This window comes from Microchirus variegatus, assembly GCF_963457635.1.
Source record: "Microchirus variegatus genome assembly, chromosome: 1".
NCBI classification, from domain to species: domain Eukaryota; kingdom Metazoa; phylum Chordata; class Actinopteri; order Pleuronectiformes; family Soleidae; genus Microchirus; species Microchirus variegatus.
In genome coordinates this window covers 7,994,580-8,020,861 of record NC_139802.1, presented here as the reverse complement: position 1 = coordinate 8,020,861, position 26,282 = coordinate 7,994,580, and the positions used below count along the sequence as shown (strand labels likewise).

The window sequence follows — 26,282 nt, the reverse complement described above, 5'->3', positions numbered from 1 at the left end:
CTGTCTGTCATTCATTAAATATGATATAAATGGGCACTTTAAAGTGGTCGTGTGACTCACTGTGAGTCCTGTGTACTGTAGCAATGGAGACGTAAATGGCGATGGGAGGATGCTGCTCAGGCAAAAAAAAAAAAAAAGGAAGATTGCATAAATAACCTAATTTTCTTATCAGGATGTTGGCAACACTATCTTACACAGCGCTACTTTTGATAATCTTACTTCATTTCAAAGTCTCTTCTTCCTTCCAAAATAAATGTGTCCAGAAAGCGACTGATATTTAATTTTAGTAAGGCACCATTTCCTTTTCCAAGTATAAATAGCCGACATTTTTAATATACCCTCCACTGAAATACTCATATTTGGTGCACAGTTTGAATTTCCATTCTAGTAGTCCAATTAAAATGGTAGAGAGGTTAAATTGAATGTGTGTTTCTCATTTGGACGGATTTAGCTTTGGCCCGAGTTGTGCTCCTCCCCAGATGTAAGAGCACATTTCTCTTTTATATCACCCGTCAATTAGTGAGGGGAAGGAAAGCAAACTATTCGTGGGGAATCGATAATTATCATTAAAAAAGTGTCTCGCTAATACCGCAGCAGGAAAGCGCTGACATCAATTAAACGGAGGCATTAAGGAAACCTGAATGTGCATTTGTTGACATTAAAGGCCTGTTGCGGTTTGCGGAGTTAAAAGTGGGTTTGATGCCTGCTGCCAGATAGAGTCTATTTGAAGGATGATTGGGTATCGGCCACAGCACTGCACGCATCTATATGCATATTAATTTGTGTGTGTGTGTGTGTGTGTGTGTGTGAGTACTGCTTGAAGATGCTGACAGTAGTAGCTAAAGGTATTCAGTGTTTGCTAGCTGTCAGTAAAGATTTGAGAGACGCTTAGTGTAAGTGAATGTTCTGCACCGTGGGCCAGTGGAGGAGTTTGAGGATGATCTGCAAAGACTTTTGGACTCTTTCTGCGGTCTGGCTTTGTGCCAGCGTACTGTCTGACACACAGCAAGTCAGCAGTGATTGTGCACTAAACCTGTAATTAAACAAAACGGGCCTCTCTGAGGAGCGATTGGGCAGAAGGAGAGAGAGAGAGTAAATATGAGAGTGAGACGGAGTGGGAGTGGCTGAATTGTGTGTTCCTCAGAGGCGTAATCCCATCCCTTAACAAGCACAAATGCATCATTAAAAGGAAATAGAAACACAAAGGCTGGGTTTCTATCACTGGTAATAAGCTCAGAGACTCTCTGAAGTGACATTCTTGTCCCAGGAATGTATTGCATCTTTCTTTATACCCAACACACAGCAGTGTCCCCACTGTGGTGTTTCTCTGCTTCCTATGACTTAATTTATGTCCTGAGAACTGAGAGATGACAGTGTGTCACTATTCTGGAGAAGCAATGGAAAATAGAGCTTCTACTCTGGGAGCAGTAGTTTTGCCTCTGAGGAAAGACACTAAGGTCAAGAGAGAGAAAAAAACAGATCCTAATTATAGCACGCAGTGTTGTACCTGCATGCTGCATCAGTGATGGCACAGAGAGCAGCCCCCACACAGACAGGGAGTCTGTTTTCCAATTCCAAAGTTTATTTTATGATTTTACAGGAGCTTTCACTCACCTTTCTTGCTCATTTAGTCAGTGGTGATTATACCTGAGATGTTGGTGGTGATTTCAGTGAGGGCTGTCTGACCAAAGCCCTTGGCCGTTCGAGCACGGACGGAGATAAGGTAAGTAGTTCCAGGGTGGAGGTTGGAGAACATGTGGTAAGTCTCATTCTTCAGCTTTGACACCGTTCTGCGAGGTCCTGGGACATTTATACCTGGATCAGATGACTCAATACTTTGGTAACTGATCTGTTGTAAGAGGAAAAGAATGGAGAGGTTTAAGGTAATAATTGCAGAAACCAGTCATTTTTCTGCTTTGATTTCAAGTTTTTACTGATCAGCAATCATAAGTAATAACCTGAGTGTTAAACTTTTATGATTCACGACACTCTCTACATCAGTGTGCAAATTACCTGTGTGGATTTATAGTTGTAGATGAACAGGACTTGTATGGCATTGGTACCTTTATGTCAAAGTCACAGCAGGAGTGCTAAATTATATTTCGACAATTTGATGCATGATAAAGGCCACACACTGAGGACAACAAAGAGTTAGAAATTGTGTTAGAAAGTGTTTAAACGGATACTTTAAAAGGCTAGAGTTGTTGTGAATGGGTGTCCTTAAAAAGTGAAGTATTTCTTTTTACTTCAAGAGGTGATTTGCCTTTGCTGCTTGGTACATTCATGAACATTTCTATTAACATGCCATGCCGTGCTGAGCATAAGTTGATGACCTTGCTGCGATATTAGGACATACAGTACACTGAAGCTTGAAAAGATCAACTTCAGTGAAGAAATGGGCGCGCACTTAGTCATTTTGTCATGTATATGGTCATAATCGTGTACTCTAACCGCACATGCACACAACGATCAAGCCAAACAAGGCAAACGGGTGTTGATTATCACGAAATTCCTGCTCATGCGTCCTTGGTGTTTAGGTACAATGATGAGCCTCGACTGAGAAAACACAACTCAGATCAGGCAGATATTAAAGAGGTCCCTAAAGTGCACAGAGCAGTGGGGAGGACACGCAGGACAGCATGGTGGTTGATGGGCTCAGGCAGAGAGGTCAATGATTTGATTTGAGAGAAATAAGAAAGATTTCTACGGCCCTGTATAAAGCTTTTACACTCAGTTAAGGAGGATCAACACAACAAAAATCATTTGCAGACTCCACTCTATAAGTTAAATCACTAATCTTATTTTAAAAAATAGCCTGACACAGAGGGCATACAGTAAATATATAATCATTATCCACTAAACAGACATACTGTACATGGGACTATTTAATAATGACGTAGACATCTATTGAAACGGGGCAAAAGCAGCAATCGGTAAAAAGACATATGCACAAGGTCACCGAGAGCAGTGAAGAAGGAGCATATGAAGCAAAGTGGTGTAGTAATCATGTACTGTACACAATGTACTTTGGCAATTACAATGGCACTTTGTAAAAAAAAGTATAATTGACATAACATTAACATAAGAGCAGGCATATTTAAGTTCAAGGAAAATGTTGTTAAAAACCTGTAAGGCCAAACCATTAATGTCCACTATATTTGCTCTGATGCTTAATGTCATAAAATAGAGCCTATTTCTCAAAGCGAATGTTTTGTTCATGTGCACTCAAAGTTATTTTGTTATTTTGATATCTTACAAGTAGACATTTGAACAAAGTCTTTGCTAATTCCCCTCCCCTGGGCTGTCCAATCAACAACAGTAACTCGGGCAGACCTGTCAAGCTTTGGATTTCTCCTGATTTAAAGTAATTACCACGGGGGAGATACTGGTATAGAAAGAGCTTGAGGTAAAACAACACAACAAAAAAGAAAGGTTTAAGGACGACCACTAATTTTGTTTATTTGTCCAGCATTTCAGCAACTCCAGCTACATCCATTATCCTAGACAGTGTTGCATTCACATTAATTAGACTTAAAGCCTAAAGCACTTTCCTTTGTGAAATCAAAAATGAAAAAAACACTGTGTTCAAATATGAACAACAGCATTAATCTAACCCTCGTCTAAAATGTTTTATTCCTAAGAGCTAGAAATAATAAGAGGCTACTGCTGTATTTGTCTAAGTAGTTGATGGAACAGCTAGTAACTGGCTCTTGTGATGAGATTGTGTTTTTACCTACTGTCTCCAAACATTTCAGAATGGACTCAACTATGTGAACATCAACACCAACCATTTTTCCACCATCTGTGTCTGTTTCTGTTCAACACTGAGAATGTGCACAGAAAGCGTGACGGTCTGGGCTCACCTCGTACTGGGTGATAAGGCCGTTGGGCTCAACAGGCTCCTCCCATTTCAAGAAGATCATATCATCCAGCGGAGTGAAGGTGAGCGATTCTGGTGCTATGCCTCCAGGAACTATAAGGAATTATCAGAACAAATATTTAATGGGGGAAATTCAGGCGGTAATCCCACGGAGAGCTTTTCTTGTCAATATCAGAGAAGCGAATGTCACAGTGGCTCGGAACAATACTCCACACGAGGCACTCAGACAGCCAGAGAGCAGCAGGCGGAGGACATCAGATAAGGACACATGAACTGCATCAACTATGCACCCACAATATACAAGAGGCAGAACATATAAGTTAGATATTATTATATTTTATAGCAGTTCTCATGTAAGAGTTGAAGTATAATCATTATGTCAGACAGTTGTTCGGGAACGACACTGAGAGGACAAGAAGTGACGAGGAATATTCTCTGTCTAACAGTTTTTTTGTGGGTCTTTCAGAAGCAGCTCTAGTCCCTGAGGTCTGAGAGACGGCTGGTCAGAGGGAGATTCAGGCCTGAGGCTAAAGCAAGAGTCAAACAGCTGAGTTGACTGGTATTTTTGACTGGAGTCAGTCTGTAGGACACAGTTGCTGTTTCTCAAGGCTGTTGGCAAACTTCATAATTGACGTGTATTGTGTGTTGATATACAGTGTGTGTGCGTGCGTGCGTGTGTGTGTTACTATATATATGAATATGTGGGGGGGAAAAAATCTCGTTTTTCATGAATTCTTCATGGTAGATTTGATTTCTCTCTTCGATGCCATGCCGCACAAAGGAATAATAGCAGATAAGTAATAAGCGCAAAAAACCCTATCTCTGGGTTGCCAGAGTCTCACACATAATGTCGTCCCTTTTGTGTTATTTTCATCTGAAAATGAAATGGATCTTTTAGTGGCGCTGAATGCGGCCTCAGTCAGATGGCCATGCTCTGTGTAACAATGTGATAGCAGAAAACAAAAGGAGCTCAAATTATGTTAAACCTGTTAAAATAATAACAACATATACAAAGCAAAACCTGGTTTGATATATATATATATGGTTAAAAATAACTAGAATACAATAATGTCACACTAAAGGTCTCATGAAGAAAGACAAATTCATTTTTTTCTTTCTTTTTCCAGTATTTTTACATTTTTGGGCCAATTATTTTAATAAGCTATCTGGAAAGCTGGAAGAGAGGAAATCACTCAAGCAGACATGCCAATAGTTTCACATCTAAAAAACAGATGTGAAAACATACACAAATAAAACCGCCAGGGTAAATAATGTTTATAAGGAAATTGTATAAAAGTGGACTCTGTTTGAATTAAAGTGTGGAAAAATTTGCCTATTATGTCTAGATAAAACAGCATGGCACATAAGAGTGGACACCAGTGTGGTTGAAAACTGGTTTCATACAATAGGAGCCTGGGTGCAGGTGATGTTTGTGAATTTCTGGTTGTAAAAAGTCAATGTGGATTCATAACAGGAGTTAAGAGGATTATGGATGACGTCAACACTGGATGCCCCTTGGGACCACGCCAAAGATTTTAGGGGTGTATTTTAATCTAATTTCATGTGCTGTACTTATGAGCTTATCATATGGTTTTATATTAAAATCTAATCTGAAAAGTATAGTAACTAAAGGTGGCAAATACATGGGCAAAGTTTAAATGAAAATAATCCAAATGCCAACACAGTTTACTCATACAAAGTCCAAAACCTACTTTGTACCAAGGATTGAATGTGAAAAAAAAAAATTGTTCACTGTTCAATATTTTTGGTGACCTTCTCTAGAACTTACTGTCCTCCTCGGTCTGGAAAGTGACTTCTCTGCCCTCCTTCTTCCCTTCTGGATTGGCCAGTGACAGGCGGACATAGATGCCATGGTAGGGTGGCAGATCACGCAGCGTGAAGCGAGATGCATTGTGTTCCACAGCCAGACACTCGCGCACGGTGGTGTTGTGGCCCCCGCCGCCTCCTGCCGTGGTGTAGCGGTAGCACAGGGACACCGAGTAGGTATGGCAGCGAGTCAGGTTGAACGCCAAATTCTCCCACTGCAGCGACAACTGCCGAGACTGGATATCTGTGGCTGTGAGGCCCCGCAGTGCACGCATGGGCTCTGGGAAGGAAGAAAGAAAAACACAAACGAGAAAACTGAACAATAAAGCACGGAGAAATAAAACAATAACAGGTAATGTCATAAAAAAAAAAATCTCAAGATGGCAAAATAATGGATTTTAGAAAATGAAAACACAGGTAACTTTGTTTTCGTGAAAAATAACCAATTTTATACAAAATACTGAGAAAACTGGTGTGTAACTAATGTCCCAGGACATCACTGGCAGTTTTGCACTTGTTCCCCTCCTACGTGCAGCCATACTTCCCCATCACAACTGTTTGCTGCCAGAAAAACACTCCCACATCCCCATGGCAGAGCTGGAACTCATGCCAATTGCACTAATTAATCGAAAAGACTACAGGTTGCCATTGCACTCCCATTAGTTCCTGCCTCTATGTCAACAAGCAAATTGGCTATCCAGTAGTTGAAAGTTAGTAGTGATGGCCCGTCGCATAGTTTTTAGAAGGCACTATCTTAATTCTGGTCATTGCTCGGTTAACCCTGACATTCTCTGACTCGGACTAAAAAGACAACAGCTCTGTCTTTGATATCCTCCTCAAATGTAACTGCTAGCTGAAAAGACAGAGAGCCTCTATACGCGGAGGCACAAACCAGCTAGTGTTCAGGAGGATGGCTGAAAAGCAGCTGAATTAAGCCAAGGACATCCTCCGTATCAATGGAGGCATTTATTGGTGGCCATTATTAACACAATCAATGCCTTTTTGTCAAGTAATATGCTACATAATGCATTGTATGGATTTATTCTCTTAATAGGCCGTGTTGAGTAATGAGCCGGGGAGGCAGGGAATGACAGCTACACAGAGAGATCAGCGGAGTTTGAGGTTATTGGCCAAGGTCTTCAGTCTTTCACTGACTTGCACACACACTGGGATTCTCACAGCAGCACAGATTAGTGGAGGGAAGTTACATTAGATTGATAATGCATCACCGAGCAGGCGCTAATGCACTAAAAACAAGAATTATCTAAGGAAAGTGATGTGAAAGGTGCTTTGCGATTGGGAAAGGACACACAATCTGAGATATACACTGTATAAAATATGATTATTCAGCCGTGTCTCTATATTACTCACTATGTTTATGTCTTTGCCTCTGCATTCTTCAGTCTGTACAATTTCAAACACACTTATTTCTTTAAATATTAACATTATCAGATGTTACAGCTCTATGCCTAAATTCTTATGTGCTTATTACTGCCTGCAGTAGAGCAATTCTTTCAGAGTTAAATTTTATGGCACTTCCAGTCTATGCTGGAGGCCTATACAGTCACCAGCCTTCTCTTTTCATTTGCTGTCTGGCATTTCATACGAGATGAAAATATGACCGGTGCATTAATCTGAACCTCATCCAGAGTAATGTGACGGCAGATAAATGGGTGGGCTCAGTAATCGCAAAGCAGTAGACTGCACCCAGCAAGAAATATTAACGTCCCATTGTTCAGTGTGACTGAGGATTGTCTTAATGGTGCAACTGATAGTCTGCACAGTCTAAGAGCTAAATAAAGAGAGGTCTTTAACTGCTGAGTTGCCCACAATGAGTACACTGTGCACACTGTGCTCATTGTGGGTTCACTCAAAGTGGACATTTGTGCCAGTCCCTTCCTCTTGCCTCGTCTTATTTGTCTCCATGCCATGGGCACCCATTCTCTGGCACCCCATGGCGTGAAAACCGCAGCCGCCCTAAAATGGCCCAAAGCCCAGAGCACCATGTTGATCCTCAGAGACTGGAAATCAGAGTGGATGTGACAGCCTCGGGTTTATTATCTCCCTTAAACTGTGTCATGGGACAGCGGCAAGGCTGAGCAAAGCTGCCTTTGTATTGCATGCATCTGTGGGGGCGATCTGGACTGACTGTGTCAGTGGAGAAAAACAAATTTATACAGACATTTAAGAAGAAGAAGAAGAAGAAACAACCCACAAGCACACATAAATCCAAACAACCCAAATATGCACATATAGGGAATTCTGGCTCCAAATAGAAGATATGATAAACGACATGCCAAGAAAGACAAAGCACTTTACTGGACCTAATTTTAGTCGGGCTCCAGCGTTGGCACCCTCTCACAGACCCGGAGTATCACGGGCAGCGGCCTGCCAGAAGGTTCAGTGACCCAGCAGCAGGTGGAAGCCCATTAACGTAGTTTGGGGACCACCTGCTGTACAAATGCTCGCCTTTCCTCTGTGATTTACTTGAGGGGCTTCAAGCTGTGCTAATGCACCGTGCTGATAATCACAGCAATGGCTCATCAAGCACACCTGGATGGCCATCAGAGCCGTGTTCACATTCACGGCCATTAGTTTAACAGCACCCGCATGAGGGCAGCTCAGCTCTGCAAAGATGTGAATGTGTACAGGAAAGTCCAAATAGCAAAACATGTTCCAGACGGAGAAGGATATTCAGTATGACCACGGAAGAGTGAGATTAGACACAGACTTTTGGAGACAAAAATTCACTTCCCTCCTACATAGAGCGACGGTCCAAACAAGCCTTCGGTACAGTAGATAAACATTACCTTGGTGAAATCACCATCAACAACCCACCACGTATTGTGCCGTTCTAAAACCCTAATAAGGCCAACAGCAAAGGCAGCAGCCATGAGGACTCAGTGGAGGTATGAGGGGTCAGCAGAGGTGGTGTAGACCAGATGGTTTGGAAGTTGGGTCAGAGGAGCTTTGAGAACAAGGTGTTGAACTGAGACTCCTGCAGATTCATAGAGGTCAGACGCACCAGGTGGAGGAGGTTTTGCGGTTTACTCTACGGGCGTACAACACATCAATACGCCCTCGTAAGAAAATGCACTCATCAAACCACACAGGATTCTGTCAAACGCAGCTGCACTAATAAATAAATACATAAATAAATAAATTCAACCATCAGCTACCTAAAGAAAAAAAAAAAACTGGCAAAGTTATTTTCACCTATGTTTGCTGTGTATTGAACTAGCACTGTATCTAAATGCCCCGTTTCACAGCTCAGCAAACACCCCGCAATATTAAATGGATGAACCCACATGGCTGAACAAGCTAATGTAACAGTGGTTGAAATGTAAATGTGTCGTTAAAGGCTGAGCTTGGTGACTTTCAAAAACACCGATACCAGCAATAGGGAAAGCAATTTCCCTACGTTGTGAGTCATCTCTCGCTTCACCTCTTGCCTCATTTTTACCTTTTCAGTCTCTCACTTTGAAAAACTACCCTGTCCACACACACACACACACACACACACACACACAAACAGTGTCACACCACAGCCTCCACTACTCTCATCTCTCGCTGTCAGCTTTTTTCCCTCTTTTTCTTTTTTTTTTATTGTGAATTTTCTGTGTGTTGTGCGTTGGGGAGGGAGAGGTATGCAGGGACTGGGGAGAGAGGGCATTGGGTGCCTGATGAATGAGGGGTGTCTTTGGCTGTTGGGAGAGGAGAGTAGCTTTAATATGTCATTGGAGGGGAGGGGGGGGGGAAGTGAGGCTCTAGTGGAGCAGGGTGGGGAGAAATGTGAGGGATGGTGTGTGGTAGGAAAAGACCGTTGGGCATAGAAAAGAGTGATGACCATGGAAGACACAAATCCACTGACTGCCTTTGGGTAACACAAAGCTCTCCATTTTGTGTGCCCATGACCATGACACACAGATTGCTGATGCGAAGAAGTAATATGTGTTTCTGCATTAACACAATACTCTTTGGGCTCTATAGATGTAAATGTGTTCTGTATTATCATTATCATTATTATTATTATTCGTGTTTTGGTACACTGCTCATGATTCTGTGTGTTCTGGGTCTCTAGTAATGATGAAAGGAGGAGCACAGGTGTGAACAGACACAACAATATGTTTCATTCATTTAAAAAAATAAAAAATAAAAAATGACTGAGGAAAAAAATAAATTTTTAATCTGAAAACAAACAGAAAACAAACACTTTCATTTTTTTCTTAAGTTCCACTGTTTTTTCCAATGTTTCATGTTATTTATGACAGTAAAATAAATCTCTTCTGGTTTCGAAAGATTGTTTGCATAGCTCAAGCAACTTAAAGGCATTAACACGGAGAATTTGTATGGCCTATTTTATTTTACATTCTATTAACAAATGAAAACAATAATTGGTGTTTTAATGACGATTAGTGGAATATACAAGGAGGATGATAACAAGTTTATCACGTAGCTACTTCGTATAAAATCTTTAATGTATAATAACTCAGAATGGTGTTCACAGTATTGTATATCCCTCATTTTTTTTTTACACTTTCAGTAAAAGTCTTTACAGTGTGAATTTATGAATATTACGTCTCCGCCGCTGTCACCGACAAATTCTAGTCTAGTTAATGTACTGTACTACCAAGATAAAACCCTGTCTTCTGCTGCCTGCATGCTTAAGGCTACGAACTCTAGTCAGCCAGATGTTATCTTTTAAATAACCGTCAAACAAGTATTACCACGCTTGAAGCAAAAAGCTCCCGCACTCTACTCCGCTTCAAAGTTTAAAAAAAAAAGACCAGTATTAGTGAATGAGTCCTTTTTAATTAGATAAGGATATGCAGCAACTGAGTCAGAACTTGTCTATCACTTCCTCGTCTGACTGAGATTCAGCAGATTATCCTGACAGACGTGGCCCCGTACTGCAAGACTCTGCAGTTAGCTGCCCCTTATATTCACTTAGCACTTCATTTTGTATAATAGGTCCTTTCAGAATCACGACAGATTATGTGTACAAAGTTGTGGTGTCGAAAAGATGCAAGTGATAACTCAGACGCAGTGTTCAGTCTCGTATACAGTCGTTGCCATTTTGAAATGGTCGTCGCCATATCTGAACGGCCGAACTCGTGAATTGTGGGTAAACCGAACGGCCGAACTCATCCGAAACGGCCGAATCCAGACGCCCAAACTCATCCGAACGGCCGAACTCATCCGAAACGGCCGAATCCAAACGCCCAAACTCATCCGAACGGCCGAACTCGTGAATTGTGGGTAATCCGAACGGCCAAACCCGTGAATTGTGGGTAATCCGAACACCCAAAACAAATTTGGTCCGTTTTACATATAATGGATGTAAAGGGTAACATACTTGAACTGAATGATTTTAATGCTAAATATAGCACAACTTGCTCCAATGATATCTATAAGAAAGTCTCACAGAACATTCCAAAGGTTTTAGTCCAATTCGGATTACCCACAATTCACGAGTTCGTAGGCTGTTCGGATATGCCGACGACCATTTCAAAATGGCAACGACCGTATACGAGACAATGCTCAATGATTCAACCGACAACAAATAAGATATAGATGAAAGCTGGGCAGCAGGTGATGTGCTTTCAGCTTGAGATGCAGCTGCAGCTGGTCAGTGTATATGTGTAGCTGTACAGTGCTTTCATGTTTGAAGCCAGGCATTAAAACACACAGCGATGTCAAGATGAATTTGGGGTTTGCGCATTTAGCGTGACTTACTCTTACACTTGAACAATAGCACGACTCTTACGCTTGAACAACAATAACTTACTGATTAAAGTTAATGGCAAGACCTTTGTTTGTCCAACTATTTCATCACATTGACAAATATCTGCTGGGAAAAAAGGTCTATTACACCAGCTTTATTCAGGACATGCTTGAGCATTACATGCACATTTAATGGGTAAACATTGATTATTTACTAATATATGAGATTTTTTAGTCACATCTTTCAAATGTTAAGACATTAAAAAAATGTATTTAACAAAAAAAAAGCTAGTGGTGCCCTAATACTTTAACACAGTACTGTATTTCTGTTGCGATAAATAAATGATGTCTTTCCTTGGGAAACATTTGATACTTCCACCTCGTCTGGCCTCCATAAATCCTAGAAAGATAAGCCAGTCAAAGTAGAGAAAAGGGACTCATTCTCATGCTCGCTTAGACTATCATGAGTCACGCGGGATCTCAAGGAGACAACTTTGAGTTGTCTTAAAGGTGAAAAGATTGGGGAATGCGCCATTAAACTACTAAGCCTTGTCCCATTATACAGTTTTCTTGATGCTGGAGCTCACCTGCACACTTGGTCCTGCTCACAAGAGGTGGTCCCGGAGGTCCAGTTCCTCCCTCTCCTGGCCGAGTCAGCAGCACACTGATGTGGTACTCTGTGTCTGGATCCAGGTGCCACAGCTTGTAGGTGACCATGTTAACCCCGTGCACCTCTGACCATGGAGACTGGCTGGCGCGGTACTCAATCTCCTTCCTGATGATGGGGCCATCTCCCAGGATAGAGTTGGTGTTGAGCTGGATGATCAGGTAAGTAGAGCCGGCACGCAGCAGCTGGGGTGGTGCAATGGGGGATGGAGGAACTGTCAAAGGAAATGAGAGGCAGTTTATTTTTCATTTTCCTGTCCAAGCACATATTTTTCATCGGTAGGAGCCTTTTTCTAGCAGCCCAATACCTCAAGCATAGTCTAGACGGGAAAAGTTCTTTTTAGTGCTGGGCAATATTCAAAACCAATTTCTACAGTGATATGATTATGTGATATGAACATAAATTCAATACATTTTGTTATATTATTAATATTATGTTTATGAACTGTGAAGCCCTAATTTTAGTATTCATTTCACTCATCGCTAGAGTGCTAATTAATTTCTTACCATGTAGAAGTAAGTACTTTGTTTTCTGTGTGAGCAAAAATATTAGTTTTTTGTTTTTTATTTATTTATTATTTGCACATGAGAGAAAATAATAATAGTGGGGGGAAAAAAACAAGAAATGTGTAGCAGGAACCAAAAGACAGACTTGTCATGCCCTCTTTATGTGAGGCAGAGAAGAAAATTAAGACAAAAATAGTGTTCAAGAATCACTAAAGTGTGAATTATTTAATTAATCTATTCAGTTGATCCAGGATCAGTGAAGTGATTTGGATCATTCTATTACAGAAACTAAGCAAAACATCACATAAGACATTGTGAGGATTCCACATAATATACACCAGTCATATCACAGTGCTGGTTATTGCACTTCCTAAAATAATGTAAGCTAAAAACACACTAAAAGCGCATGGTGTCTGCAGGGAACGGTGGGAAATGAGCAGGTCAAACCGTGTTCAAACAGCAGATTAGTCATACCTATTAACAAAGAGCCCTGCATGAACTTTAGCGACGTAGCAAGTGAGAAAACAGCTGTCCTCGCAGCCCACCGCATGAGCGCGATCTCTGTATCTAAATGACAAAGTGCTCTATATCTTCTTCTGCACTCACAGCTGGCCGCCATCATGAAAGAGAAGGGTCTGCATCGCTGTCTGTAAAAACTGCCAAACCACAGATTAATACCACAGTCACTGGTCAAATGTCACTTAGAGGCAGATCCAAGCCACTGGACAATTACACGGACGGGCAGCGTGAGGGAGGGGAGACGGTGCAAAAAGAAATGAGGACAAAGCATGAGAAAAGATCAGCGTTAGATCTTTAACTGTGACTAATCCTTCATTCCTGTCTTTTGTAGCCCTCCTGTCTGAAGACTTTCAACACGACAACACAGCTTTCTCCACTGCACTGCTGTACTTTGCCTTGACTTAGCCTGCAGCAGCTCATCTTTGTTCTTTCAGTAACTTTCTCCAGAATAGAAGTGCAGATTTTGGCCACAGGCGAGCAGCAACTGGGTCCAAATTCAAAACAGCTCATTCATTTCTTCTTACAGTTTATCTTCAAAAATAAATACACAAGGGTTTTTTTGGGCCCTTGTAGTTTTTTTCTGTGTATATTATTAGTAATCTTTTCATCCAATTATCTCTGTGGACAGAGCTATGCTGTTACTACTTAACACCTCTCAGTCCAACTTGAAATTAAATTAAATTTTACACTTTCACAGACTAAGATGCACCTACTCAAGTGCACACAGGAAATAAAAAAAAAAAAAAAAAACTACTACGAGGCCACAATAAAAGCCAGATATATACAGCACATTAAGGAAAGAGAGGTACATGCTTTGTTCTTTATCTGGACATATTTATGTTCTTTTGGGTCAAATAAAGACATTGATCATGATCATGATCATGACACCTGCATTTTGTCAGTGAATTAATTAAACTTTATGATAGTTTGTGTAAACATTTTACCGTCTATGTAATTTACTCTATTCGCACAAGATTAGTATTACTTGGGGACCTCTGATGACCCCAGGTAATACTAATCTTGTGCGAATAGGGCTTTTGACAACACTTTAAAGGCAAGTTTATTTTCAAGATAATTATTGGATCACAAATGTAATACTGAAGAATATTTGCTTTGCTGTAACTTTGACTGTTTTTCCATCTTGCATTGTGCAATTGCCTGTTCATTTGGATTTGGATTTTTTGACACATTTCTCTGATATTGCAGATGAAGTAGATGTTTTCACCACTGCTACTAACAGGCTGAATTGAGAAACCTGGTGTCTTTTGAGTGAGCCGTAACTCTCCTGCCAATGTTCTTGGACTTCAACACAGTACAGTACTACAGACAGTGTGCTGACGTTCTTCAAAAACACAAAAAGTATCTCGGAATGACTTGAAATTTCCCATCATAATAGTCGGCATCGCCCTGAACAAGGATCTGTTGAAAATATTTGCAAAGTTCTTTAGGAACTATTGTAATACATTTTTGAAATTCAGGAAATTATCCATTTGCGCTAATGCACTTTGACAGTGAGCTGACTTTCATCTCAAAAGCATCATAATATTCGGCATATGTTCTTAATACTGTTAATATATGTAACATATGTATGTATGTAATACTATTTTTAACATGCAATTTGTTAAGCATGTGAAGTTTTTACATGTTATCTTTACATCCAAATAAAAGAAAGTGCAATAAGAAGCTGCCTTTTCTCTTAATCATTTATTTAATCACATGATTGATAAATCAGTAGCTTAATTTTATTATGGTTTGCCTTCCGTGCTTATGACCAGGTTCAAACAGAGATTGACACTTTCACACAGCGCATTTCCTATCAATCATCTTTCATACCCATTCACACTCTACTGGCACAGCCGTCAGGAGCAAGGTGGGGTGACTTGCCCAAGGACACATCGGTATAGATTATCGGACCCTAAAACATGACTTGAAAATACTACTCAGAAGCAGAATGAGCTATGCCAGAAATAACATCTTAACCTGATTATAGAATAAACTAAGGCATGGATATGACACATTTGCTGGGAGTGACATTAAATTGGTTTTCATAGCTTTCGGTCAGTGTTTTCACCAACTCTTGCTATGTATAATGGCAGCTGCTGGTGAATAGGATGTGTCTGTACCAAATCAGTCTGAATCACAATATGAATCCATGCCGTAGAGGACAAGAAGAATGACAATCTTACGCGTCCTTATTTGCACTGCTCTTCTTCTCTTTGCTTGCAGTGTGTTATGCCAGCACACCACCCCACAACCATGTCATTACTATGCTGTCAAAGTGATGTCAGGCTGTGGGGTTGGAGTGAGTAATGGGAGTGAGGTCACTATCTGTGGTACATGATATGACAGGAGCTGCAAGGAGTCCAAGTCAAGTGAACAGTCTTTTGACAGGGAGCTGAGGAACGGAGTGCAACAAAATATTTTACAACTGCAGCTCAGAAAACAACTACCATAAGTTATGATGCGTTCACCATCTAAAGACCCTTCATGTGCACAGCGCACCATGCAATTTTTCAATTTCAATTCAAGTGTGTTTTACTGTATGTTACAGTCAGTTTAATTTGAATTAATAGTTTAGTCACAGTAGGGGGTCAAAATATCGATTTGGTGGTATATTGGCGTCCTTCCTCGATAATCGATTTGCCAGGGCAAATATTGATATTATAATTAACAAATTAAGGTGCTCTAAACCACAAATGAATGAGAGAAACTTGTATAGAAGTTACCAGGTCGAAGAAGAGGGAGTTTACAGAGGGATAATGGCAAAGAAAGCTGCATTAAGAGATGCTCAATCCATGTTTAATGCATAGAGTTTAAGCACATTGTTCTCTATGTTGTGACTGAATAAATAAAGAAATCCTGCTCTTTTAACTTTTCTCAGACGTTCTGTTTTCTTAGTAACGCAATACTTCTTAATAATTTTTATTTTGATTTCTACCCCTAAATCATAGGCAGAAATAGAAATAGAAAAGCACAAGATTATACACACCCATAACAGCACAGAAAGTGATGCTAGGAGGAGAAAGACCAAAAAAGAGAACATGGAGAGAAAAACAAGCAAGATTGTTTACCTTTGACAACAAGTTCAGCAAAGTTTGAGACCCCAGAGCCCCTGGGGGATTGAGTGACACAGCGGTAAAGGTCTTGATCCGTTCGCTGGATGTTGTCTAGCTGGAAGGACACCACGAAGCGCCGGTGACTCAGGTGCTTGATAGATGCTGTTGTTAAAATGTCTCCATTGTGTCTCTGGAAGGCAGGAAAGAGCAGGTCGAGAGAAAAGAGCATGGGTCACTGTGTCTCTCTCAAATATGCATGAGTGTGCATTCGATGTCATATATGCACTGTATCATGTGCAATAGCTCTTACTGTGTCTATATAAACACTAACGTACAGATAAATTATAATTAATTAAATGCTACTTCGTTTTCAACACATCCATGTTTACAGATCTGAATGGACAGAATAATTAATGTAAACGTAAAGACTGTAATTCCCTCGTATAAACATAAAAATGCCCCCACAGCCCTGTATCCTAGTCTTTTTATGCGCACACACACAAACACACACACACACACACATAATGTTCTCATAATTTTAACCATAATCTGAACCTTAACCTAACCATTTTCTTTCCATTAAGTTGCTCAGAATTGTGAATAGAGGTTTTATCTATATCTATCCTCTTTTTATCCCTTTAACCAGTTCCAAAAATAAATGTAATTCTGTCAGTCTTCCTGAAGTAATGAGGAGAAAAAAAAACAGAGAGTTTGTGATGGACAAACAGGGGGAAAGATCAATGGGGGGAAGCAAAAGCTGATAGAGAAGAAAATTCAAATGAATGTTGCATGATGCACCTTGCTGTTGCACAGGGGGAAATATTTCTCACATTGTTCCACACCATTAAAACCATGAGCATCCTTGAAGTACTACGTAGCCTCAACAAAAACACACTGAATATGATATTGCTCTCTTGTTTTCATGACATGCTTTTTGTATGAAACTGTGGACATGAATCATAACACTGATTCTTTTTTCATGTGCCCGGTTTTTACTGAAAGCAAAGCACACGAGCATGCTGGGAAAACAAGGAGACCTTTGGGTTACGCTCGGCCAAACTAGTGTCTGTTGTACTTCTGATACGGGCCCGTCAAAAACCCACAGACCACACAAACCTCGGGGCTGAGCCTTCACACACAAACACATAAACACATACCCACTGATTAAGGTTAAGCCAGTCTTGTGACTGCAGGAAGAGAAATCTCAATCATACACGACTGTAACTACCTTGCATCTTTTATAACTGGTTTTGAATAACTACCAAGTATATGGATTACAGAAAGAAAGGAAATGGGAGGAAAAAAATGTAATAAACAGAATATCACTTCATGTTACATAAACAATCTGGTCCTCTGTAATTTGCAAACAAACAACAACAAAAAAAATCTGTTCATCTGACAAGTATGTGCAGACAAGACTGTGCTGCAGCTGCTGCTGCAGACACACTGAGCACAAAGGGCACAGCAGAAAACCACTGTGATTTCAACTCATGGAGAAAATAGGGCTCAGAGATGAGTTTGAAGCACAGAGAGGAGAGACAGAAAGAGGTGAAGAGGACAGTGAAAAGCAAAGGAGAGGCAGAGTGGCCTCACGATCTCATTACAGCAGACTCCTGTACGGTTATGCCAGCTAATTACCCAAAGGATTTGTCTTCATCCTTGTATCCGTGTGCTGTGACCAAATGAGTGGTTTGATAAAGTGTTCAGAGAGGTGGGAGTGAGGATGCTTCAGTTACATAAATCATACATCTCACAGTTCAAAACAAAAGAGTAGGTTTTCCTCAGGTCAACTGTGATTAACACTGGGTGTAGTGGGTGGTAAGATGTTGGCAAACACAATGAATGTGTGCATGGCTGCACAGTAATTGCACTGAGAGATGAAAAAAAAAAAACATCCTACAGAACAGTAATTTGTGGTTCCTTAATCAGGGCTAAATGAAAAGGATGGTTTTGGAGACCACAGAGTTATTTCCACCAGAGGTAAGAACCACGCAGCCCACCTGACCTTCAATGAGCAAGCCATTCTAGATGAAAACACACTGTAGATATCCAAAACACAGCAGAAAAATTGGAATATAAACATGTGGTGGTGGATTTTTTTTTTTTTAAGATAACTTGGTGTGCGTAACTTTTCAAAGCCTGAGAATTAAGAAGGACCCAAGGCATTAATGGCTTTCACAGTATTCTTACCACAGTCTCCATTTAAGACAAACACAATGAGTCCGTCATGTTTCAATAGCCGCCACTTGAAATACTTTTTTTGTGTGTAGACAGTTCAGTTACACATTGTGATTGAAGTCTGTGACTCATGTTAGGCTTTTCACTATCACAAAGTAACCTAAAAAGACACCATGACAAAGGGACATAAAACAACTACAAAATGAAAAAACACTCTCTTTTTTTATTTTGTGTCTCTTCCAGCCGGGGTGATTTCATTCTATTTACTCTGTGTCCAACATCCAGTCAAATGTGGAAAAATAGCAAAAACAAACACACCACACAATTTAATATGCACAGGTTCCTTTAGCGAACATTAAACCACTGACCTCCAGCAGGAACTTCTCAGCCTCTGATGCCCTTCCAGCAGCAACACACTGAAAAGTGGCGTTTTGCCCGGCATTGACCTCCTCTTCTCCTAGCCTGGAGAAGTGCGGTGCTTTATCTGAAGAGACAGACGGGCACAAACACACACACTCAGTGAACTCAAAAATCTCCTCTACCTTTCAGTCATTTGCAGATGTGCCAGGAGTCTCCACGGGACATGTTTTTAATCAATCATAAACAGACATTCAGGCATTTCTGCCTGAGAGAACAACTGGCTTTGTTCATAATTAACTTTAATTTCAATGACAATGGGACATAATAGAAATTCTGTGTAATAAAACGAATTGCAATTGTTTATATTTTTACAATTTATATTTAGCACAATGTGCTCCATATTAAGTTAATGCATAACAAGTCAAGATAAGCACTGATGAACACTGATGTCTGTAAAATTAACTTCCAAATGCAAATGCAAGTGTGTGTTTATTTATTTATTTCTTTACTTTGTAAATGTGATTTTGTACTTGTTATGACAGTGGTGGAGCAAACTTGGCTACTTTGTTTCCTTCTTCATTGCACACCAGTCCTTATATCGACCATAACAAAAAACTAAATATTCAACAAAACTGTTCAACTATATTATAGCACATTAACGTACGTATATCAGCATGAAAATTTATGTGTTGAGGGGTTCGCTTCGTGTCCGTTAGCAAAACACTTTGCCACTTAACATTAATCAATCTCTAGATGAGCAGAAAGTGAATAAGTGTCAGTTCTTCATTTTTTTGACTAATAATGTCCCAGAAAACTGTGTGAAGCTGCCAATGAGTCACTGTGTGGGAGTAGCCCTCTCATCCAACTCCATGATTAACAATAGAGCAGTGAGAACCAGACCCCTGCAGAGCCAAATCACTGGGTTAATGCCGGCAGCACTGTCTGCCATCTCTGAGAAATGGGGTAGGACAAGTCAACATGTCACTCCAAATGATTGACAGGAAGAGATGGCAGAGCAACAGTGAACTGAAGCACTGGGGAGAAGCAAATGTTTGGCTCTCACTCTTTCCCTGTTTTTGCACAACACTGTTTCTATCATGGAGGAGAGGAGGCAGATGACAATTTGTTGATTTAGTTAGTGCGCAGCGAGGAGTAAGGAAGGAGCGCCTGCATTCGTGCCCCACAGGTGGCCATGTTTCCTTTGACTGACTCGCCCTCCTATAGTTAATTCATAATTCATGTCTGTGAGCCAAACATAAACAAAGACAGAAATGAATGTAAATTTAAAAAACAGGCCTTGGAGTTGTAAAGAGTTTGTGTTATTGAGCTACATTTGTCTGATTTTATCCCTAGCAAACTTTAGCATGATGAATATTTCATTGGACTGTAAATTTGACCAAAATAGACCAAGAACAACAAGAGTATCACTAAAATGTTTCAACAATCCTGCATAACAACATTTTAGATTTGTAGAAATTGAATATGTTATGTATACACAGGGTGGTGTGGTTTTCCTATCCCTATCTCTGCTAAATTGTTGATATTGAACACATCATAGACTGAAAACAATGTAAAAAAAAAAAAAAAAACCTTGAATATTTTTTTTTTTTTTTTTTTTAAACTTCCCCCCTTTACAAATCGCACCCTGCATATACATATTGTAAAAGTTGAAATTACAGAATGGCCCTTTAATACATGTGTTACCTGCAGCCATCAGTAGCGATGGATTCGTGACCTCCACTCAGTCTTACAACTGAGCTTTATAAGGTTGGAGTATAGTTTTTTCCTTGATTAGCCTCCGTTAAGCTGACTCAACCTAAATGACATGACATTGTACAAATAAAAGTGCTTGTAGTTGTACTCCGCTTTAAAAGAAAATAAAAAAATCAGTTTTTTCATAGCCTGATAATAAGCCTTTTAGATGTACCAAAACATTGTACCAAAACGTCCTTGCTTTACTGAGGCGACCATTTTGCACACGTAGGTTTCTGCAGCAGGCATTTTGCATTTTTAAAGTGGAATATTACCATGCGTACATAAACCTTATGCATAAACCAAGTGGGGATCACAATTTCAACATTACCAGCTGTCAGTCACAGTGGTGTCCACTCATATGTGCAATAAGTTATCATCTATTTTCCACTACATTAGAATCAAATTTAAAAAATTGACATCATGTCCTATTGACGAAGACCTGAAACTAGAAAATGAGACCATTAACTCCTCAGGAAAATACTCGCAACAGAATTCCCCCCAGGCATGGCTATTCACTATATACTTAAGGCAGATTTCGACCGGGCGTGTTACAGCAGCGGAACGTCAGCGGCGGGGTTTTGCACCATCCTCTGCCCGGCGTCAATCCCCACCGGGACGTGTTACGGCAGCGCAGCGGTGCCTTGGGAGCCAGCGGTATTCACGGAAGATCACAAGATAATCCTGAACAGACACGAGTTCGCGGAATCCCGCGATTGACGTGGAAGAACTTTTGATCTGGTGTCATGACCGGTTTTTATGTTTCTCCACTTCAGTATCTCGTCGTACGTTATGACTCTCCGAGACCCTCTGACCAATTGCCTGTTGACCTGGTAGCACCGGTGACGACTTAATGTTGATTGATCATAGTTAACTTTTTACTTTTTATTCTTTGTCATTGTGTATTGTATATTTTGGGTAACATCTACTGCACGTCTGTCCGTCCAGAGAGTGGATCCCTCACCTGTGGTTCTCCCTAAGGTTTCTACCCTTTTTCCCTGTTACAAGGGTTTTTTCCCTGGTAATTATTCCTTACCCTGGTCGAAGGTCTAAGGACAGAGGATGTTACCAACCCTGTGAAGTCCCGTGAGACAAACTATGTTTGTAAACTGTGGGCTATACAAATAAAGATTGATTGATTGATTGATTTGAAGTTGTGACAGGCTATATGACCTTTGTATAGTGTTTTATTTTGAAAGGGGGGAGGAAGTGTTTTACTTCGATTCTGTGTCGGACTTGCTGTCTGGTGCGATTCAGCAACGGAAACGGCAAAAATAGAACTGGTACCTATCGATAGCGATGCGGCGGGGCGAGCCGCTTCTGGGAGGCTGCTGAGACGTGCCGCAGCGCGCCTGGTGGAAATACATTGATTAGAATGGAAGCGATCGGCGACTGCGCCGCTGACGTTCCGACTGCTGTAACGTGCCCGGTGGAAATCCATATAACATATTGTTATGTAATTGTAATTGTATGTACAGTCTATGGTATAAACCAACAAAGAGAGTGGGGTAAATTGAGAGAGTTATTAAAAGTACAATATAAATATTGTATTTTCTGGAATGTAAAGAACTTGGATTTGTTGCACTCTGTCGTCCTATCATTAGACATCACACATTTTTACACACTGGACCTTCGACTGCTATTTACAAAAAGTAAATTCTGCTTCTTCTTTTTTTTAATGATGCAATCCTTTTACAACTATTTTTCACTCCTTTCTCCTCACACCCTTTGCTGGCAAGTGATGCAGGATGGCCATGTGCCACATCATAAGGCATTGCTCAGGTCTTGATGAGAGTCCTAATTGTTTAATGGCCACAGTGGGAGCACTCAGAAGACACCATCTGCTGTCTCTTGGAGAAACAGGGTGGCTGACAGGGTACAGGGGTAATATGTGCACAGAACAGGTACAAAGCAATGTCACATTCAGAGCGCGTTTATTAAAATCACTAGTGGTGTCCTCACCTGCACGACATCTGTGAAAAGACCAAGCACTTCAGTGATGACAATAGGGAATGTATAAATCTTAACAAGGAGAACCGCATGAGAGAAAAATGCCCTTCAATCATATGGCAGTTATATACTGCAAGTCCCTTGAAAGTGGTGTGGACCATGGATGTTACGTGTCACAGGAACTGACAAGAGCCCTTGTGCTCAACACTGGGCTACACAGGGATTGTGTAAGTGACACTGCTGCACTTTGTCCGGGTATTAAGCTCAGGTGTCTTAGTGAATACATTTTACACAGCGTCCTCCGGGGCTGACAACACACCCTTAGTTCTCCACTACTGACACAAAAATCACTCCACAGGGTGCCATTGGTTCAAGCAAAAAAATAAAAAAACACCCTGAAGAGAAGCCAGTTTCTTTCCTAAGGCTTTGAAATGCAGTACTAGATATGGGAAGAAAAGAGAAGCCTCTGTTACGGCACACTTTCAGCGTGACCAGAAAGACGCGACTGTAGAAGTCGTCAAAGAGAGAGATAGAGAATTCAAAATTTTACTGATTAAGAAATCAATTTGGCAGTGGAAAAAGGCCAGAGGCAGAGGGGCAGGTGTGATCTCAGGGGGGAAAGGAGTGTTGGCATTTGGGTGTCACATCGTTTTAATATGCACTTCTGTCATTGCAAGATGCCTCAGGACAACGTGCAGCACTAATATAAAAGGTCAATCTGCCGTTACTCCTCTCCTCGTCCTATTCATGTTTCAAGCTGCTTTGAAATACATTTTCCCCCAAAACCACTTTTTTTTTGCCTTTAGTACTTCCTGTAATTGTCTGTAATTGTAATCCATTGTCAAAAGTGGCACTTACAGCAGGGATAGTTGAGCACCATGATGTCATCTATGGCGATGTATCCTCGCCGTTCCCTGGAAACAGTCGCCTCAATCAGAACCTGCAAAAGTGAAGTAGACACGATGAACAGGTCGTATTCAACAACACGGCAGCTATAGGGAACATACTTGTGGCTAACCTAATGCTCACATCATTAAAGCTGAAATGAGAGAGCAATTTTCCAAAGAATACTCAGGTCTATTTGGATTAACTGGCTGGTGTCAGATGCATTAATTACACACAAGGATGGCACCACTTCAATGGACATATGTTGACGCAGAACAGTGTAGGTAGACAAACTGGAGAAACACAGAAGCGCACAGCGTAGGAGACAGATGCAGTTTGCCTTCATCTGCAGGGTCAGAAGATATAAGGGCTTCACCAGGGAGCACTCACTGTGGAGCCTGAGTCACGAGTCTACATTCAGGCTGTGTGGAGCCATAAGAGCAGATAATACAACTTGTACAGGGCCACAAGTCTCAAGGGAGGACAACGCTTCATACCATCCTATGGAGAACAATAAGCTGGATGAGTGGTGGACACTCATGAAACCTAATCAATATCAAATCAACATCCTCACTTATACTGAGAGAGTTATGAGACACAGGGGCGATGTTTGTTTTCGTTGCACCAAGGACAGTCTGCCATCTACACGTTTAATTGAAGACTGGCTTTAAGTTATTGTTTCTCATAATCCCCTCACCAAATGATTACAGCATGGTCCCATCAATGGGTCTCCATATTTGCTGAAACCGTGACGCACATGCTCACACACAATACTTCGTAGAAGACTGGTTTTGTTCTTCTCTAAGTCACAGAAGGTTTGTTGTACTGTACCTTCTTCAGTCGGGTGGGTTAGGGTTAGGGTTAGGGGTGTTTACTGAGAATGGCGACATGACACTTTTGTCCACTGTGAGAACAGAGATTTTTCTCTGCAGACACAAGAAATGTTTCACTCTTTCAATGTAAATGTTCAATCTTATCATGGGAGAAAGTTCACTTTCAGCTCATCTGAGAATGTAAACCACAGCTCTTCATTGTCCTCACAGAATGGAGGACTTTCAAGTGGTGGTGATGTTTTTGTTGAACGCTTTGGAAAAGGATAGAAAAATAAGATTTGTCTTGCTTGCTTGATTTTTCTTCTTTCTTTTTTTTCCACTTCTACAAAGTAGAACTGCATCAGTTCAGCTTCAACATAGCTGAATTACACCAAGACGGATTAAAGTATGTTGCAGCCAGTAACTCTATAATCTGTTGGCTACAATGGGACCAGCAGGCAATTCGAGAGAGACTGAGCGGATCCCAAAGAAGCTAAATTATTACATCCACAGGTATCAAACCAAACGCTCCCGTGCCATCGTGCTAAATTAAAACGTGGCCATACATCATGATGCCTTCGACTTTGTTTCACTTAAGTGAATTAACTAACTAGCTGGCTGTAGCTGACGTTTATTTATTTCGTCCAATGTCAATGGCAAATGAAACTTTTGAACTGCTTAAAGAAAACTTGCCTTTCTTCAAGCAGTTTTGTGTTTGTTTTGAATGCATGAGCGCACCAGCACAGGCGGGTAACATCTGCATATTAATTAGCCTGTGTTTACTTTCTTCACGGACATGGATGAAAATGAAATGGCTGCATCAATCAAAGCTCAACCTTGGGAGGGAATGAGATACAGGTCGGGATGAGGAGACTGAGAGAAGGAGAGGGAGGAAGGGAGAGATAGATGTGATGGTGATAAGAAAGGGGGGGGGGGGGCAGGTGAGGATAGAATTAGCATTTTGTCTCCACTATTCAGCATAAACAAAAAGTGACTGACCTGATTTCACATCACATTTAAACTCTAATTGCCCCAGAGATATAAGTTCTAATGACTGAGGAACTTAGGTTAAGTTAGTTATCTGCATGAATTAGTGCTTCACAGACAACTTATTCCACTGACATGGATTTAAAGCTCATTTCACTTGATCAAAATGTCTTAAAATGTACACAAGTAGATCACATGTAAATCAACGAGGCATGCTCCTGCACCCCGAACTGTATATGAAACCAGGATATTCATGATAATCTCAATTTAAGGTTCTTCTTTTTTTTTTCTGACAAACTCCTTTATTTTTCAAATCTGTCACTGTTTCTCAGGACAGAGAAGCAGTAAACGTGCGTGTGTTTTGATACATTGCTGGTTTAATTTAAGCTGATATATATATATTAAAAAAAAAAAAAAGGAAACAACATCTGCACAGTGTCCAGTCCAGACGGCAGCCAGAGAGTCCACCTCCCTGTACTCTGAGAGGAAGTCGTGTTACTACAACAACGATTGGTGTGACAATATCTCTGGCCATGCAAGACCTCCAAAGGAACCGCCATGCACAGACAGCATTGTGATGGGGATTTCAGGAGATTGGGGTCATGTAAAAAAAAAAAAAAAAAAAAAATTTAGAAAGAACTGATGCAGGGAGCCGTGGCATTCAAGCTAGAGAGGTGTGGTAAAAAAAAGGTCCTGGCTGCTGGGCTTCAAAGTCAGATAGTGACTCTGCTCTGTCTATGGCTTCAGGTCTGGGAGGGAAGCTAATTGTCTGCCAAAGTCAATTTGCCTGTTTGTTTCCAGACCTCGCTGCAACCCGAGGTGCATAGAAGATGCTACAGCTTTTAAAATAAATGGAAATGATCATTTGCACTTTTATTAGTTCCCCTTTTACCCTGAGCTGGTTTATTTTCTTAAAAGCCCGTGCAGTCTAATCTTTTATCGTTCATGTTCCAGCTTTTTATTGTCTTCATTACTATCCATTCTCTTCTCTCCTCGTTTTGTGTACCTGCTCATACCATATTTATAGCACTGATTAAAGAACATTATGCTTTGGTATGCTGACCTGACTATCTTTGTAAGCACAAATTGTCATGCCATTAGACCGACATTAAAATTAGCTCGAGAGCACTGATTAGACATAGTGGGTATACAAGGAAGAAAAAAAAAAAAAGTCTTGTA

At 40.7% G+C, this 26,282-nt stretch overlaps 1 protein-coding gene across 2 annotated transcripts in view; it reads right to left on the bottom strand.

Moving 5' to 3' along the window:
• ptprub (protein tyrosine phosphatase receptor type Ub) overlaps positions 1-26,282 on the bottom strand; it is a 166,211-nt gene that overhangs the window by 45,389 nt on the left and 94,540 nt on the right. For both annotated transcript variants that reach the window (XM_083893052.1, XM_083893053.1), the window contains exons 4-10: positions 23,278-23,359; positions 18,726-18,841; positions 16,195-16,369; positions 12,019-12,312; positions 5,670-5,987; positions 3,864-3,973; positions 1,648-1,849 (exon numbers count right to left, since the gene is read on the bottom strand). In XM_083893052.1, the coding sequence (XP_083749178.1) occupies positions 1,648-1,849; positions 3,864-3,973; positions 5,670-5,987; positions 12,019-12,312; positions 16,195-16,369; positions 18,726-18,841; positions 23,278-23,359 (1,297 nt within the window). The remainder of the gene's footprint in view (positions 1-1,647; positions 1,850-3,863; positions 3,974-5,669; positions 5,988-12,018; positions 12,313-16,194; positions 16,370-18,725; positions 18,842-23,277; positions 23,360-26,282) is intronic.